Source organism: Heterodontus francisci, chromosome 30 (assembly GCF_036365525.1).
Source record: "Heterodontus francisci isolate sHetFra1 chromosome 30, sHetFra1.hap1, whole genome shotgun sequence".
Lineage (NCBI taxonomy): Eukaryota > Metazoa > Chordata > Chondrichthyes > Heterodontiformes > Heterodontidae > Heterodontus > Heterodontus francisci.
The window spans coordinates 6,228,445-6,247,872 of NC_090400.1; the positions used below are offsets into that span (position 1 = coordinate 6,228,445).

The 19,428-nt window shown below is 44.3% G+C and overlaps 1 protein-coding gene across 1 annotated transcript in view; it reads right to left on the reverse strand.

The window, feature by feature from the left end:
* Nucleotides 1-10,388: 10,388 nt before the first annotated feature.
* LOC137346418 (multidrug and toxin extrusion protein 1-like) overlaps nucleotides 10,389-19,428 on the reverse strand; it is a 78,035-nt gene continuing 68,995 nt past the window's right edge. The window contains exons 16-18 of the mRNA XM_068009871.1: nucleotides 17,562-17,656; nucleotides 15,118-15,199; nucleotides 10,389-10,627 (exon numbers count right to left, since the gene is read on the reverse strand). Of these exons, the coding sequence (XP_067865972.1) occupies nucleotides 10,389-10,627; nucleotides 15,118-15,199; nucleotides 17,562-17,656 (416 nt within the window). The remainder of the gene's footprint in view (nucleotides 10,628-15,117; nucleotides 15,200-17,561; nucleotides 17,657-19,428) is intronic.

Sequence of the window (19,428 nt, forward strand, 5' to 3'; positions counted from 1 at the left end):
GCAGTAATCTCAGGACTACTCCCAGTGTCATGTGCTAGTGAACAGAGGAATAGGAGGATTAAGCGATTGAATACGTGCCTGGAGAATTGGTGGAGAGCATCAGATTTCTGAGGCATTGGGATGTCTTTGGGAAGATCGCTTCTGGGTTCCTGACCTGGAATTGAGGCTGACATTGAGATTGTGACCCAACTGGGAAAATTCAGCCCATTGCCATTGGGGATCAACCTATCTGTATATTTCTATGTAGGAAGCATCCCATTGATTCCGCTTGGCTAACAATGAGGAGCAAAGCCATAGAGACCAGGACGATTCCAAGTTCAATCTGCAGCCTGCATTGAGTTTGTTGATCTCTCCCAAGACACTGATAGTGACAGTACAGTTAGCCTGACTGCCTCTGGTATAAGAAGCATAAAATCAGCAAGGACATGTTCCCCTGGTAATTATCCAGAGACCTCCTATTGAACTGCATGTGTGAGAGCACAGCATTGAGCTGCACTGTGATGTACCAAAAGTCCATTTCCTGCTGATATTCAATGTCTAGGCTGATGCTTGCAAAGTGGATGAGGTACTGGAGGGCAGGCCACGAAGAAATCAAGAATAAAGACAGGGAAGAGTGCTATATTTTTCCCAGTGAGACCGTTCACACTAAATCTACCATAAACAAAGCACAACAACTATGAATACTGTGGGAGGGTTAATTCTTGTCGAAATCTGAATTTAAATTATTTTGTGACAGTAGGATAAGAAGACACAGGTTCAAGCTTGCAAACCCTCAGGAAATTCTTCTTCACACAGTAATCAACGATGAAATATCCTTCCAGGAAGAGTTGTGGAAGTAAACACCCATGGAATCGTTTGGAAACATTGCAAATGGTGTAAAAAGGGGACGAGGAGGAGGGTGGTGTGGAATCCTTCTGGACAGATGTTGAATAGGTAAGTAGTCTGCAATGTCAGTTGAACTATTCCTGGCTCTTTTTCTTGTCCTATCATTTTTTGATGGCTGATAATTACAGTTTACTTTGCAGTAATATCTCCAAAGTACATCTTGATCCTGATAAATATATAACTGACTTGACAATGAAAATTATGCTTAGATCAAAAACTCTTCAAACCAGATTAGAAGGCAGGAATATTACAAGCTTTTCACCACAGTCTAGTTAATAATGAATTCCATAATTCATTGTAACACCAAGTGACAGAAAACGCCTCATAAAGTCATGTTTTCCCAATAATGATTAGACTTCTACATCTTGCTGCTTTCTCAGACAGCCACAAGATATCAGGGAGGGTCTTTGAACGATCCTAACTCATCCAGCAGAAAGGAGTTACAATCTCCGAACTTTTGCTTGAAGAAATTCAAAGACTTTTTGATGCTGTCACTGTACCCATTTAAAGTATGACAAAACCTCCTGACTTCAATCCTCAGTTTGCCTCTTGACTGATTAAGCCACACTTGCCTTGTATTCCTGGCCATGGTCATGATTAAAGTTCAAATAGGTTCCTGATTCACCTTTCCCACGCCATTTCCTGTAAGTTTCTTCTCTGAGGTTGACCCCACTTAGCTGCCTTCTCTTGGAGCCCAAGTTCCTCCAGTCTTTCTGAAAAAAATCTAATTCTCCAACATTCAGTCTCATGGTTCCTCTGGGTGTCAGCTGTGACTCAGCGGGTAGTCGAGGTCCTGTCTGTCCACTCTGAAGGCCACAAAAGATCCCGTGGCACTATTTTAAAGAAGAGCAGGGGAGTTCTTTCTGGTGTCCTGATCAATGTTTATCTCTCAACTAACTTCACTAAAACATTTTTGTTTGTGGGATCTTGCTGTGTGCACATTGGCTGCTGTGTTTCCTACACTGCAATAGTGAGCACACTTCAAAAGGACTTCATGGGCTGTAAACTACATTGGGATGTCCTGAGGTTCTGAAAGGTGTTGCATAAATGCAAGACTTTCTCATCTCAAGGGATTGAAGGTCTTCTATGTGTCTTGATGACTAAAACTGAACACAATGTGTTGTCTGACAATGCACTGCGTAATTCTAGCTTGACAGTCTCTGACTCGCACTCTACTGCTTGAACTCTATTGTTCAGCATCCTATCCACTTTGTTTATTGCTGCTCTGCAGTGATTGAATATATTAAGTAGCAAGTCTATTAATATTCCAGATTACTTTCAACTTACATTTTAGCTATTTCAACACCTTTCATGGAATATTTACTTGCAAGACATGAACTGCAGATTGCTGAATTGTCCACCGCCATTTATGATTGGACATGGCAGAGTTGCAAATCTTTAACCAGAACCCTCACCCATGCCGTTGTTACCTCAAGATTTGACTGTTCCAACACACACCTGGCCAGACCCAGGTTCCACTGTTCGTAAACTTGAGGTCATCCAAAACTCTACTGCCCGTGACCTAACTCGCACCAAGTCCCATTCACTCATCAACCCTGTGCCAGATGACCTACATTGGCTCCTGATTAAATAAAGCCTCAAAATTAAAATTCTCACCTCTGTTTTCAGACCACTCCACGATCTCACCTTTCCCTCTCCCTGAAATCTCCTCCAGCCCTACAACTCTGAGATATCTGTGCTCCTCCAATTCTGTCCTCTTCAGCAACACCAGTTTTAATCACTCCACCACTGGCGGCCGTGCCTTCAGATGCCAGAGTCCTAAGATCTGGAATTCACTCCCGAAACCTTTGTGGCTCAACACACTTTCCTCCTTGAAGGCACTGCTCAAAAACTGCACCTTTGACCAAACTTTTGGTCATCATAGAATGATTGGGTTTGATATTATTCCAGCGATGGGGATCCAGGCGGCATGCCAGAAGGTTGGGGACAGCCCGCCTTGCCCCTCAGATGGAGCCCCTTGCAATTTAGTGGTGGGCAGCTGCTGTCGGAGACGCCATCCCTTTAAGGGACGAGCTCCCGCATCCTGAACTGCTGGCCAATCGGAGGGCTGGCAGCACTGCAGTACCAGCAGTGCCATTGGAAGCGGTGGCCACTGCTGGTACTGCAGGAGATCTGCAGCAGAGAAGATGTCGGAGACCCCGAACAGGTAATTGGGGCCAGTGTCACCGGGCTCATTCAGGCAGGCACTGGTGACGGGGTTCGGGGGGTGGTGTTGTTAAGGGTGGGGGTGGTGTCCTGACGGGCAGCGGCCATGCAGCCATGGGGCCCTCCAAGGGCCTCAAATTGCCCTCCAAGAACTGGCACGCCCAACAACCCTGCTAGAGGCTGCCAGGTCTTACCTTAATGGCCACTTAAGGGAGTCAATTGGCCTGGGGTGGGAGGACGTCCTCACCATTTCATTTCCTGGACTAGAATTCTGGGGTCTAGGACAACGTCAGGAACAGCAGCCCTTTCCATATTGTTTGACTCCCACCTCCCTTACCTAAAGGACAGGATGGAGTCATAACAGCACAGTCGAGCAATCCAGTCAGTCCCATTCCCCCACTCTATCCTTGTAGCCCTGAAAGTATATTTCCCTCAAGTGCCCATCCAATTTCCTTTTCAAACCATTGATTGTCTTCACTTCCACCACCCTTGTAGGCAGCAAGTTCCAGGTCATTACCACTCGCTGCACAAAAAAGTTCTTCCTCACATTCGCCCTGCATCTCTTGCTCAAAATCTTAAATCTGTGTCCCTTGTCCTTGTGCCATCAGCTAATAGGAACAGCTTTTTTTGTCGACCTTATCTAAACCTGTCATAAACCTGTACACTTCTATTATATCTCACCTCAATATACTTTTCTCCAAGGAGAACAACCCCAGCTTCTCCAATCTAACCTTGTAACTAAAATCCCTCATTCTGTTAAGTCTCCTCTGCACCCTGTCAAGGGCCCTCACATTCTTCCTAAAGTGTAGATACCAGAACTGGATGCAATAGTCTAGTTGTGGCCCAACCAGAGTTTTCAGGGTTTAGCATAACTTCCCCACTTTTGTATTCAACATCTCTATTTATGAAACCCAAGATTCCATATGCTTTTCCAAACTACTCTCTCACTATGTCCTATGGCCTTCAAAAACCTATTGACTGCATCCCCAGGTTCCTCTGCTCTTGCAGACTCCTTAGAACTGTGCGATTAAGTCTATATAGCTTCTCCCTATCCCTTCTGTCAAAGTGCAACATCTTACACTTTTCTGCATTGAATTACATCTTCCACTTGTCTGCACATTCGTCGAGTGTATCAAAATCCTGTTGCAGTCATTGGTATCATCTTCTCTGTTTGCCAAACCTCCAAGTTTGGTATCATCAGCAAATTTTGAAATTTTATTCTGTATTTCAATATCCAATTCATTTGTATATATCAATAAAGCAGTAGTCCAAAAGCTGACCCTTTCGGAACAACACAGTCTACCATCCTCCAGTCTGGAAAAGGGCTGTTTTCTGTCCTTAAGTCAATTTTTTAAATCCAAGTTGACAAAGACTCTCCCATTCAATGAGCCTCAATTTAGTTAACCAGCCTTTTATGTGGTACTTTGTCAAACACGTTCTTAAAATCCACATAGACAACATCCACCACATTCCCCTCATCAACCTTCTTTGTTACTTTATCAAAAAATTCCATTCGATTAGTCAAACATGTTTTGCCCTTTAAAAATCCCTGCTGGCTCTCCTTAATTCAGACAAAACTTTTCAAATGCCTGTTAATTCTTGCCTTGAATGTTGCATCTATAACCTTACCCACCACTGATGTTAAACTGACCGGCCTGGAGTTACATGGAATGTCCTTACACCATTTTTTGAACAAAGGTGTCACATTTTCCACTCTCCAATTCTCAGACACCTCCCCGTATCGAGGGAAGATTGGAGGATTATGGCAAGCCCTTGCACTATCTCCACCCTCAAATTCCCATGGCAACATGCAATGCAAGCCATCCAAACCAGGCGACTTATCCACTCTCAGCATCGCCGGCCTTTCCAGTACATCCTGCCTATCAATTTTCATCCCATCCATAATCTCCACCATCTCGGCTTCTGCCTTAGTAAACACTGATACAAAATACTCATTAAGTAATCTAGCCTTGCCCTGGCCTTCTAGCCATTTATCACCTTTTTTGTTGCTTATAGGCCCCACCCATCCTCTTTACTACCTCTTTACTATTTACATGCAGGTAGAAGCTTTTTGGGTTCCATTATCAGTTAACTGCCATTCTAGTCTCATATTCGCTCTTTGCCAGTGTTATTTTCCTCTTCACTTACCCTCTCAACTTATTATATTTGGCCAGGTTCTTGCTTGAAGAATTCACCTAAAATGCATGGTAAACTCTCGTGTTTTGTTTCATCATATTCTCCATCTACCTTTTCATCCAAGGAGGCCTGGTTTTGGTTCCTCTAACTTTCATCCTTGTTGAAATGTACCTCGCCTGTAGCTGAAGCATCTCCTCCTTAAAGCTTACCCATTGTTTCTTTACAGTTTTTCCTGTCAGTCTTTGGTTGCATTTTACCTTGACTAAATCCCCTCTCATCTCATTGAAGTTAGCTCTCTTCCCATTTAGAAGTTCTACTTTAGATTGTCCCTTGCTCTTTTTCATTAACAATCTAAACCATGTGCTCCAATGATCACTTTTACCCAAACATTCACCCACAAGCACTTGGTCAACTTGGCCCACCTCATTCCCCAGCACCAGCTCCAGCAATGCCTCCTTCCAAGTGGAACCGAGAAAATATTGGTCAAGGAAGTTCTCCTGAACAGATTTCAGAAATTCCTCCACCTCCCTATCTTTTATTCTAAAATTATCCCTATCAATATTTGGGGAATTAAAGTTCCCAATATCGTCATTCTATAGTTCTTACACATCTCTGCCATTTCCCTGCAGATTTGCTCCTCTATCTCTCTCTCTCTCACCATAAGGAATAGCAAGGGAAAGAAATCATGGGTGGGAGTGTTCTATAGCCCCCGCAGAAGTTGCCTCTCTGTAGGACAAACTATTAATCAGGAAATAATGGAGGCGTGTAAGAAGGGCACTGTAATTATCATGGGTGATTTTAATCTGCATATAGACTGGACAAATCAAATTGGCAAGGGACTCATGGAAGACAAATTTGCATCAGGGATTGTTTCTTCGAACAATATGTTGCAGAACCTGCCTGGGACCTGGCTATTTTAGATCTGGTAATGTGTAATGAAGTAGGATTAATAAGAGATCTCGGAGGTAAGCATCCTCTGGGGGGAAGCGATCATAACATGGTAGAATTTCAAATTCAGTTTGAGGGTGAGAAACTCGGGTCTCAAAACAATGTATTCAACTTAAACAAGGGCAATAACAGAAGTATGAAGACAGAGTTGTCTAAAGCGGGCTGGGAAAATAGACTACAGGGGAAGTCAGTAGATGAGCAGTGGCAGACTTTTAAGCAGATATTTCACAACTCAGCAAACATTTATTCCAGTCAGAAGCAAGGACTCGATGAGAACGATGAACCACCCGTGGATAACAAAGGGTGTTACGGAGAGTATCAAATCAAAAACAAAGGCGTACAAAGCGGCAAAAGCTTTGGCCAGAGGATTGGGAATTTTTTAGAAACCAGCAGCAGATGACTAAAAAACTAATAAAGAGGAAGAAAATTGATAATGAGAGTAAATTAGCAAGGAATATAAAAACAAACATTAAGAGCTTCTACGGGTATATAAAAAGGAAGAGAGTTGCTAAAGTAAGTGTGGGGCCCTTAGAAGATGAGACTGGGGAATTAATAACAGGGAACAGAGAAAAGGCAGATAATTTAAACCAATATTTTGCATTGGTCTTTACAGTGGAGGATACTACAAACATCCCAACAATAATCGATGAGCAAGGTGTAAACGGGAGGGAGGAAATTGTAACAATCTCTATCAAGAGGGAAAAGATGCTTGACAAACTGATGGGACTAAAGGCAGACAAGTTGCCAGGACCTGGTGGCCTGCACCCAGGGTTTTTAAAGAGGTGGCTACAGAGATAGTGGAGGCATTGATCGTAATATACCAAAACTCACCGGATTCCGGTTGGGTACCAGCGGATTGGAAAACAATGTGATGCCCCTGTTCAAGAAAGGAGGGAGACAGAAAGCAGGAAACTATAGACCAGTTAGCTTAACATCTGTTATTGGGAAAATGCTAGAGTCCATTATTATGGAAGAAATAGCAGGACATTTAGAAAAACATAACGCAATCAAACAGAGTCAACATGGTTTTATGAAAGGGAAATCATGTTTGACAAATTTGTTAGAGTTCTTTGAGGATATAACAAATAGAGTGGATAAAAGGGAACCGGTAGACGTAGTGTATTTGGATTTTCAGAAGGCTTTCGATAAGGTGCCACATAAAAGGTTATTGCACAAAATAAGAGCTCAGGGTATTGAGGGTAATGTGTTGGCATGGACTGAGGATTGGTTAGTAGAGGGTCAGGATCAATGGGTCATTTTCAGGTTGGAAAGCTGTAACTAGTGGGATGCCACAAGGATCGGTCCTAGGGCCTCAACTATTTACTCTCTCTATTAATGACTTGGAGGAAGGGACAGAGTGTAGTGTATCCAAATTTGCTGACGATACAAAAATAGATGGGAAGGCATGTTATGATGAGGACACAAAGAATCTTCAAAGGGATATCGATAGGTTAAGTGAGTGCGCAAAAACTTGGCAGATGGAGTTCGATGTGGGAAAGTGTGAGGTAATCCACTTTGGTAGGAAGAATAAAAAGGCAAATTATTATTTAGATGGAGAAAGTCTCCAAAATACTGCAGTACAGAGGGATCTGGGTGTTCTTGTACATGAAACACAAAACGTTAGCATGCAGGTGCAGCAAGTAATTGGGAAGGCAAATAGAATTTTGGCCCTTATTGCTAGGGGGTTAGAGTTTAAAAATAGGGAAGTCTTGTTACAACTGTACATGGTGTTGGTGAGGCCTGGAGTACTGCAAACAGTTTTGGTCCCTGTATTTAAAGAAGGATATACTAGCATTGCAGGCAGTTCAGGAAAGGTTCACGAGGTTGATTCCTGGGATGAAGGGGTTGTCTTATCAAGAATGGCTCAACTGGTTAGGCCTTTATTCATTGGAGTTTAGAAGAATGAGAGGTGATCTTATTGAAACATAAGATTTTAAGGGGGCTTGACAGGTTAGATGTTGAGAATATGTTTCCACTGGTGGGGGGAATCTCGAACTAGGGGACATTGTTACAGAATAAGGGGGCACACATTTAAAACTGAGATGCGACAGAATTTCTTCTCTCACAGGGTGGTGCATCTCTGGAATTCTCTACCTCAGAGAGTTCTGAAGGCTAGATAGATTTTTGAAATCTCAAGGAGTCGAGAGTTATGCGGAGCAGGCCCGAAAGAGGAGTTGAGGCCTGGGACAGATCAGCCATGATCTTATTGAATGGCGGGGCAGGCTCGAGGGGCTGAATGGCCTACTCATGCTCCTATTTCTTATGTGCTTATTTGGAGTCCGATAGAATACCTCCAATAGCGTGATCATAACTTTCTTGCTTCTCAACTCTAACTAAATGGGGGCAGCACAGTGGCGCAGTGGTTAGCACTGCAGCCTCACAACTCCAGCGACCCGGGTTCAATTCCGGGTACTGCCTGTGTGGAGTTTGCAAGTTCTCCCTGTGTCTGCGTGGGTTTCCTCCGGGTGCTCCGGTTTCCTCCCACAAGCCAAAAGACTTGCAGGTTGGTAGGTAAATTGCCGTTATAAATTGCCCCTAGTATAGGTAGGTGGTAGGGAAATATAGTGACAGGTGGGGATGTGGTCGGAATATGGGATTAGTGTAGGATTAGTATAAATGGGTGGTTGATGGTCGGCACAGACTCGGTGGGCCGAAGGGCCTGTTTCAGTGCTGTATCTCTAAACATAAATGCATTCTGTCCTTGCCCCCTCAAGGACATCCTCTCTTTCCAACACTACAATGTATTTTCTAATCAGTACTGCCACCCCACGTCCCCTTTTTCCTTCCCTATCTTTTCTGAACACTTTGTATCCTTGTATATTAGGTGCCTAGTCATCACCATTTTTAAGCCACTTTTCCATATTACCACTGCATTATATTCGCAAATGGCTGTTTGTGCTTGTAGCTCACCAATCTCATTCACCATACTTTGCTGTCTTCATCTGCCCTAATATTCCCTTATGTGGCTCGGTGTCAAATTTTGTTTGATAACACTTCTGTTTGTGAAATGCCTTGGGACTTTTACTACATTGAATGTGCTAATTAAATACAAGTTGGTGTTGTTGTTGTTGGATCGCGTAGCTCTACATACAGCGTGCTGCTTTCACTGTTTAGCATCTATGTATTCCTGTGCTGTAGCTTCACCAGGTCAGCACTTCATTTTCAGGTGTGCTTGGTGTTGCTTCCATCATGCAAAGAACAGGTTGGGTCACCTGACTTGTTGGTGATGGAGGAATGAGGAATATACTGAGCCATGAGTGTCCGAATTGTGGTGGCACCCAATTCTGTTTCTGCCGATGGACAAAAGCACCTCATTGATGCCCAATTTTGAGCTTCTAGATGTGTTCTTAATGTATCTCAATTAGCACATTGGCAGTGCCAAAACACTTGATGGAGGGTGTCCTCAGTGTGAAAAGGATTGTGTGATTCTTGGACATATGTAATTGCTGAGGATGAGGTCAAGTACACTATTCCCTTGTGTTTGTTCTCTCACTACCTGTCTGCAAGCGATATCCTTCAGAACATGGCTAGTTCGATCAGTGGTGCTACTACCAAGCTGCTCTTGGTGATGGACATTGAAGCCTCCCAACCAAAGTACATTCTGTGCCCTTCCTACCCTCAGTGCTTCCTCCTGGTGTTCAACATGGAGCAAAACTGATTCATCATCTGAGAACGGATGGTAGGTGGTAATCAGTGGGAGGATTCCTTGATTATGTTTAACCTAATGCAATAATACTGCGAGGGGTCTGGGGTCAATGTGATGACTCCCAGAGCCAGTAACCCCCATTGACTGTATACTACTGTATCCCCACCTGTGGAGGGTCTGTGCTGCTGGTGCGATGAAACATATCCAGAGAGAGTCATATTGGAGTCTGGGACATTGGCTGATGGATATGACTAAGTTAGGCTCTTGCTTTCCCAGTCTAATACATCCACAAACTGATCACAAGAAAGGCAGCTTGTTCACTGGGACTCTGGACAACAATTGAATGGGAAAATGATCTTTCCAAGTGCTAAATCTTAACACCATCCAACTGAAATATCAACAGTTTATGAGACATTTGGAAATCTGTTCGTAACTGATGATTGTTAATAAATTTTTCTTTATTATATATTTTGAAATAGATTGGAGAATCTGAACAGCCACAATCAGATTTTGTGTGAAATTTGCCCTCTATTGTAATTCAGGCACAGTTTTATGTCTCATGCTACAGAAAATAATCTTGCTTTGTCTTTGCAACATTCACTGGGGTCTACATGTTTTTTGCAAGAATAAAGTGTATCACTAGTCCAATTGCCAGTACCAATGGTCCTGAAAGGAAAGCTAGGCCACGACGAATGATCAGTTGTTTTGTGGACAAGATTTCACCAACTGTGGTAACTCCAGTGTCCAGAATGGAAGACTCATCTGTAACACGGTCTTTGTCTATGTTTTGTTCCATTTGACAAACATTGGGCATTGGAACCACTGCTCTGTTTCCTGTGTCCACTTCTGTGAAGGAAAGTCACATGGAAAAGTTGTAAGTACATGATGTTACTGGTTGATCCAATTGTTTTTAGGAGGGCTGGTGATCAGAACAATGATCTCTTCCATGACTACCAACCATTGGCAATAACACATGAGCTACAAGCAGGAGATCTGTCTTGTCAAAGCACGGTAAATTCGACTGAGTATTGGCTATGTTGCCATCCTGACAAAGTTTGAGAGACCAGCTCAAAACAGCAATTAACAGGAGATGCACTGGTACAAAAATGTACATTGTCCTTTTTCATATTTTGCATTTCCGCTTACTGATCAGAACTCTCCATGATCCAACTTAGAGTTGGGTCACTAAAAAGCTAGTCTAATGATAGCCATGAAACCATTGTCAATTGTCGTAAAAGCCCAGCTGGTTCATTAATGTCCTTTCGGGAAGGAAATCTGCTGCCCTCACCTGGTCTGGCCTACACGTGACTACAGATCCACAACAATGTGGTTGACTCTTGAATGCCCTCTGAAATGGCCCAGCAAGCCATTCAGTTATATCTAACTGCTGCAAAGTCAATAAGGAATGAAATTGGACAGACCACCTGACATCGACCTCGGCACTGGAATTGACAACAGCAAACCCAGCCCTGTTGACCCTACAAAGTCCTCCTTCCATCTGGGGGCTTGTGCCAAAGTTCGGAGAGCTGTCCCATAGACAAGTGAAGTAACAGCCTGACACACTCACAGAATCATACCTTACAGACAATATCCCAGACACGACCAATACCACCAGCAGGACAGACACAGCAGAAGTGTCGGCTCAGTGGTATACAGTCGGGAGGGAGTTGTCCTGGGAGTCCTCAAAATCGCGCCAGACCCCATGATGTCTCATGGAATCAGGTCAAATATGGGCAAGGAAACCTCCTGTTGATTCCGACCTACCACCCTTCTTCAGCTGATGAATCAGTACTCCTCCATTTTGAACACCACTAGGAGGATAAACTGAGAGTGGCAAGGGAGCAGAATGTACTCTGGATGGGGGACTTCAATGTCCACTACCAAGAGTGGCTCGTTGTACCACTACTGACTGAGCTGGTCGGGGCCTAAAGGACATAGCTGCTACACTGGGTATGTGGCAGGTGGTGAGGGAACCAACAAGAGGGAAAAACATACTTGACCTCATCCTCACCAATCTGCCTGTCGCAGATGCATCTGTCCATGACACTATTGGTAGGAGTGTCCACCGCACAGTCCTTGTGGAGAGGAAGTCCTCTCTTCACATTGAGGATACCCTCCACTGTATTGTATGTTACTATCACTGTGCTAAACGTGATAGATTTTGAACTGATCCAGCAATGCAAAACTGTGGCCAATCAGCAGCAGCAGAATTGCACTCAACCACAATCGGTAACCTCACAGCCTGGCATATCCCCCATCATTACCATCAAGCCAGGGGACCAACCCTGGTTCAATGAAGAGTGCAGGAGGGCATGCCAGGAGCAGCACCAGGCATACCTCAAAATGAGGTGTCAACCCAGGACTGCTTGCATGCTAAACTGCATAGGCAACATGCAATAGACAGAGCTAAGCGATCCCATAACCAACAGATCAGATCCATGCTCTGCAGTCCTGCCACATCCAGTCATGACTGGTGGTCATGACAAGTAACAGGAGGAGGTGGCTCCACAGATATCCACATCCTCAATGATGGGGGAGCACAGCACATCAGTGCAAAAGATAAGGCTGATGCATTTGCAATAATCTTCAGCCAGAAGTGCTGAGTTGATGATCCATCTCGGCCCTCTCCTGAAGTCCTCAGCATCACAGATGCCAGTCTTCAGCCAATTCAATTTACTCCTCATGATATCAAGAAATGACTGAAGGCACCGGATACTGCAAAGACTATGGGCACTGACAACATTCTGGCAATAGTACTGAAGACCTGTGCTCCAGAACTTGCCACGCCTCGAGCCAAGCGGTTCCAGTACAGCTACAACACTTGCATCCAACTGGGAATGTGGAAAATTGCCCAGGTATGTCCTGCACACAATAATCAGGACAAATCCAACCCGGCCAATTACCGCCCCATCAGTCTGCTCTCGATCATCGATAAAGTGTTGGAAGGAGTTGTCAACAGTGCTATCAAGCGGCATTTGCTCAGCAATAACCTGCTCAGTGAGGCTCAATTTGGATTCTGCCAGGGCCACTCAGTTCCTGACCTCATTACAGCCTTGTCTGAAACATGGACAAAAGAGCTGAATTCAAGAGGTGAAGTGAGAGTGCCTGTCTTTTACATCAAGGCAGCATTTGACCGAATACCAAGCATCAAGGACCCCCAGCAAATCTGAGGTCAATGGGAATCAGGGGGAAAACTCTCCGCTGGTTGGAGTCATACCTAGCGCAAAGGAAGATGGTTGTGGTTGTTGGAGGTCAATCATCTCAGCTCCTGGGCATCAATGCAGGAGTTCATCAGGGTAGTGTCCGAGGTCCAACCATCTTCAAATGCTTCCTCAATGACCTTCCTTCAATCATAAGGTCAGAAGTGGGGATGTTCTCTGATGATTGCACAATGTTCAGCAGCATTCGCGACTCCTCAGATACTGAAGCAGTCCGTGTAGAAATGCAACAAGACCTGGACAATATCGAGGCTTGGGCTGATAAGTGCCAAGTAACATTCATACCACACAAGTGCCAGGCAATGACCATCTCCAACAAGAGGGAATATAACCATCTCCCCTTGACATTCAATGGCATACCATTGCTGAATCCCCCACGATCAATATCCTATGGGTTACCATTGACCAGAAACTGAACTGGAGTAGCCGGATAAATACCGTGGCTGCAAGAGCAGGTCAGAGGCTAGGAATCCTGCAGCAAGTAACTCACCTCCTGACTGCCCAAAGCTTGTCCACCATCGACAAGGCACAAGTCAGGAGTGTGATGGAATACTTTCCACTTGCCTGGATGGGTGCAGACCAACAACACTCAAGAAGCTCGACACCATCCAGGGCAAAGCAGCCTGCTTGATTGGCATCCCATCCACAAATATTCACTCCCTTCACCACCGACACACTGTGGCAGCAGTGTGTACCATCTACAAAATACACTGCAGCAATGCACCAAGGCTCCTGAGACAGCACCTTCCAAGCACATGACCTCCAGCACCTCGAAGGACAAGGGCAGCAAATGCACAGGAACACCACCAAATTCCCTTCAAGCCACACACCATCCTGACTTGGGATGTTATTGCCATTCCTTCAATGTCACCTGGTCAAAATGCTGGAACTCCCTTCCTAACAGCACTGTGGGTGGACCTACCCCACATGGACTGCAGCGGTTCAAGAAGGCGGCTCACCACCACCTTCTCAAGGGCAATTAGGGATGGACAATAAATGCTGGCCTGGCCAGCGACACCCACATTCCATGAACGAGTTTAAAGAAAGGGCTGCTAGCTGAGAACCATTCTACAAAGCCATGTAGTCACACTGCCAGCAATATGGCCAAAGACTATCAAAAGTTCATTGACCCCATCATTGGTGGATGTGACCATGAATCACCACAGGTCAGTCTGAATTTCACAGCTCAAGTGTTACTGGTCTATTAAAATATGAATGAAGATTTACTGAACAATCTGGTAATATCTTAGTGTTTTAATTAAAGAGGAACCAAAGTCAAAGTGAACAGATAGGAGGAGACATGTATGAAGTGCACTCCTTTTATCTCAGAGATATTAACAGCCAAGCAGAATGTTTTCTTTATATTTGTTCTCAGGGCAATGCTGGCAAGATAGCATTTATTGCCCATTCCTGGTTGAACTGGGAAGGTGGTGTAGTCCTTGTGGTAACGGTGATCCCACAAGGTTGTTCGGCAGGGATTTCCAGGACATTGACTCAGCAATGATGAAGAAATGGTAATATATGCATCCAAGGTGTGTGAATGGAAGAGAACTATGGGTAATATCTTCCCAATATATTCACCATCAAAAGGTTTTTATGCATCAGATTGAGAAGTGTGAAAAAACCCAAATTAAACCTCTGTGGAAATTTAATCCCATTGTGTGCTGTCTGCACTGCAGGTTCCTTACATTAGTTGCTCTTGTTTTACGTTGATAAGAAGAAATCTAATAATAAATTGTCCCTGCAATGGTTTCGATTCCTGACAATTATTGGTCTGGAATCTACTTCAACAATATAAGTTAGAATGTTTTGTGCCCCAAAACTCAGAAGCAGCCGATAGTCAATTCTGGGACATCAGTGGTAAAACAGAAACAGACTCTCAATCTCTGATATGATCCGACTTCCAGTTTCCTGTGTGGCACATAATGTTATTTATTTGTATGTATGTGTTAACTACAGAGTTTTGATCTCAAAATTATTGTTGCTTTTGCTGATATCAAGCAGGGGTTGGACTTTAAACTCTAGGTGAATTTTTAAGTTATAGCAGATTCACCAGTATCTCTGCTTTCATTCGTTAATTGATGAGTGATTTAAAATCAGCACAACATTCTTTTTTACCTGTTGACCTATACTGGGTTTGACCACCAGAAGCGCTGTTTGAAGTGTCCATGTCTTTCATCACACCTGCATTAACCAGAGCCTTCAAACAAAACACAAAAACCATCATTAAAGGTGAAGGAAGGACACAACAGAAGCTGCACTTTCTGTACAATGCACAGTCTGTATTATTTTCAAAGTGTTTTAAATATAAAATAGCTGCTAATTGTTAGGATTTAATTCAGGACGAATTGCATATGTTCTCATCCACTTGAGAGACCTGGCATTTCATGTCTTGCTGAAAGACATAGCCCAGTGACAGATTATGCAGAGTTCCATTTATGGGGTGAGGGAACTCCATTCTTTTAATGGGAAATAACAATTCAGACCAGTCTGAGAATCAGTTTTCCTGCTGATTGAGTCCAGAGCATGGAAAGAGGAATTTCTCATCCCATCAGTCTGAGCTGTGTTCAAAAGCAAGTAGCAGAGGTGAACAAGGCAGCAAAATCTTGGTTTCATTTCAGCAGAAAATATAAGGGTCAGACCCTGTCTTAGAGCTCTCTTTCTGGAGAGATGACAGTGTCTCTATAGATCCTGTGCAATGTGTCACAGAGTGATTTGTATCCGTGGTTCCCCACACTGTGAATTCCTGATCCCAGCTGTGCTATTTGGGGGCAAGGATCACTGAAGGGAGGCCATGAACTTTGCCATTACTGCTCCTGGGCCTGATCAAGGTGGCCAACCACAGATCCAGGCAGCATGCAGTCGAGGTGTCATTCAGGCTGGCTACCTGCCTCTCTTCCACAACAATGTTTCTTCCAGGGTGTAGCTGGAGAGGGAGAGCACGGTGTTCCCCGGTAACATTGAAGCCTTCCAGGGCCAGTGGGTACTGGCAGGACTGGAGTGCATCATTGACACCAGGAACCAAATTTTAATTTAATTTATTGAGTAAGCAGTGCTACGACCAGGTGAGAAAGGTGTGTATGGGTCCCTCTCAGACTTCACCTGGTCTTACTGTAACAGTGTTTAATTTTAAACACATCGTGTTTTGAGCTCCGCCTTGGTGAATCCTTGTTCACCTCTTTCCAATAATAAGGCAAAGAAATGAGCACCAACAGGTGTCCTTAGGTTTAAAGAAGAAAAGTGAAATTTATTAAAACTTAAAATAAAAAAACTAATTTGGTTAACGCCTATGGATGCACGAGGTGCCCATGCTAGCATGCATATGTGATACACACATGCAGATAGGGACAGAAAGGAGCAGAAGAAAAAAATAAAGTGGAAAGGTTTGAGTCACTATCTGAAGAGTTGTTACAGTTCTTTGAGCTCATTGTAGAGTCTTTGCTTGTGGGTAATTCTTGCTTTTCTTTGGGGCCCAATATTCTTCTTAAACCGTGTTCACTGTCGGAGACTTTTCTCTCCTGGGGACCATATGTCTTCAATTGGATTCCGAAGCTGGTGAGAAAGAGATGGGAGCAGACAGGAGGAGAGAAGGTCTGCTTCAGTCCAGGAGCCAAGAGCTTTCTGAGTTCAAATTCTCTGTGGAAGTTGAAAAAAAACTGGAACGGCCAGTTTGTCATGTGACCAGCTAGCCCAATGAGTCCTTGCCCTTGTGGATTGTCTTGTCCTAGCAGACCTTGGAATGTCTCCTCTACACACAATACCTGGTGATCAAATGCCCATTGTGGGTTAAATTGGAACAGGGAATAGCCTCTTTATCCTTTCAAGTACTGTCTGTTAATATGCAAAAATGTCTTTCCAGCCAAGTTCTGGCAGTCCTTGTAATCGGCATTCTCTTCTTCCCAGCAACAATTTGAAGTTTTAATGCCCATGTGGCAAAATTAATGTGCCTCATTCTTGGCAGATGGGGTCCTGCATGACAGCAGTATTTTTTTTTATGATTTACAGTTTATTGGTTGTGCCCCTTTTAAAGGTCAGCTTTTAAAGTTGATGACACCAACCATCCAGAATGATAATTTATATAAAAGCGTTTGCAGTTTCCTATTGGGTGGCAAAGTAACCTTCTCTTAACTGCCCCCTGGTAGGTAGAGTAAGAATGATGTTGGCAGATGTGTGAGGATGCACAGACTGCTTATTCTGCCAGCTGGGTACAGTACATGGCACAAGGAGACAAGGAGATGGGGGAAATAGAAAAACTTAAACCAAAAATATTGGTTTAGTCTAAGATACAGCACTGAAACAGGCCCTTCGACCCACCGAGACTGTGCCGACCATCAACCACCCATTTATACTATCCTACACAAATCCCATATTCCTACCACATCACTGTGGGAGGAAACCGGAGCATCCGGCGAAAACCCACACAGTCACAGGAAGAACTTGCAAAATCCACACAGGCAGTGCCCAGAATTGAACCCTGGTCGCTGGAGCTGTGAGGCTGCGGTGCTAACCACTGCGCCACAGTGCTGCTGGTGTAATAAATAATCTCTGTTATCTGCTCTTACCTCATCAGATGCTTCGCTCCAGTTGATTCTGTAAATCACTATCAACAAGAAAACTAATTGTACAACCATGCCAATAAATATTCCAGACCAGAGCCCTGCAAAATAATAATGGTGCAGTGAGTATGGGGTAAATGTTGTTGTGTTTTCATTCCGCATCTTTTCCTTTATCAGATGGTTGGTGTCAGCCTGCACAACACTACTTGTGCCACATTGGAAAAGGCCTATTTTCAGTGGGATGAGAGGGGATCTTGCCAAGGTAAAATGGAACCAAAGACTGACAGGAAAATCTGTAACAGAACAATGTATTATCTTTAAGGAGGAGATGCTTCATGCACAGGCCAGGGACATTGAGACAAGGGGCGAAAGGTAGGGGAACCAAAGCCAGGCTTCATTGGATGACAAGGGATCGAGAATATGATGACACAAAAAAAGGGTGTCTGATGCATGTGAGGTGAATTCCTCAAGTGAGAAGCAGGAGACATACAAGATAATCAGAGGGTTAGATAGGGTGGATAGTGAGAGTCTTTTTCCTCGGATGGTGATGGCAAACACGAGGGGACACAGCTTTAAGTTGAGGGGTGATAGATATAGGACAGATGTTAGAGGTAGTATCTTTACTCAGAGAGTAGTAGGGGCGTGGAACGCCCTGCCTGCAACAGTAGTAGAGTCGCCAACTTTAAGGGCATTTAAGTGGTATTGGATAGACATATGGATGAAAATGGAATAGTGTAGGTCAGATGGTTTCACAGGTCGGCGCAACATCGAGGGCCGAAAGGCCTGTACTGCGCTGTAATGTTCTAATTCTAATTCTAATTCAGGTCAAATACAATGGGCTGGATTTTATAGCAGCTTCGACATCGGGATCTGTGGCAGGGAGAGAATTAAGATTGCCCCAGATGAGGCCCACCACGGACCTCGACGCTGGCAGGGCCCGTCCCAATCATGCCGGTGGCGGCGAGGCCTCGTTACATCCCCCTCGCCGCTCGGCGGCAGGACTGTAATTTACATAATTGCAAATACAAAAATGCAAATCTCTGAAGTAAACATTTACCCGCTCCTGCCATCCATTCCGGTGCCATATTGAAGCCGACGGCAGCCACTCCCGTGCCGTCGGATCTCCAACCATTGATGTAAGGCAGAACACTGGTGGGGAGGTGGGTGCAGGTAAGTTTCTCAGTGCAGGGGTGATGGGGAGCAGGGAAAATACTTTGGATTGGTCGGTGGATGGTGGGAAGGGGTGGAGGATTAAAGTTATTAAAGGTCGGTTGACAGGTTGCGATCTGAATCAAGGTTTTCTTGGGGGAGAATGGGCTATTAATGACTCGATTATTCCTTGTGGGTGTGGGCGAAGGGAGTGCAGATGTTATGTAATGTGTAACTTAAATTTTAACACTTCATTCCCTTTAAAAATTAAAATTTCTTCCAAGGGCTTGAAGCACATTAAAAATGGCACTGGCGCCTGTGCAGTGGCGCTGACGCCGTTACCAGGGACGGACTGCCCGCCGCCTCCATGTCATCGGGGGGTGGGGGGAGGATGGCGGTGCACCCTGGCCATGTTAATGAGCCAGCACATATAGTATCACAGTGGCTCCACAGAGCAAAACCCACGCGTGCGGGTCACCATCTTGTACGGTCACCGCTGTACTCGGCAGCAGCAACATAAAATCCATCCTAATATGTTGAAAGGGAAAGAGAAGCAGAAAATAACAAAATGAGAAATGATAAAGGCAAGAAGTCACTCGTGGAAGTGGTATACAGGGCCCCTAACAGGAACCATATGTTTCAACAGAGTATAAAGGAAGAAATAAAGGGAGCTTGTCAGAAAGGTACGGCGATAATCATGCAGGATTTTAATCTACACATAGAC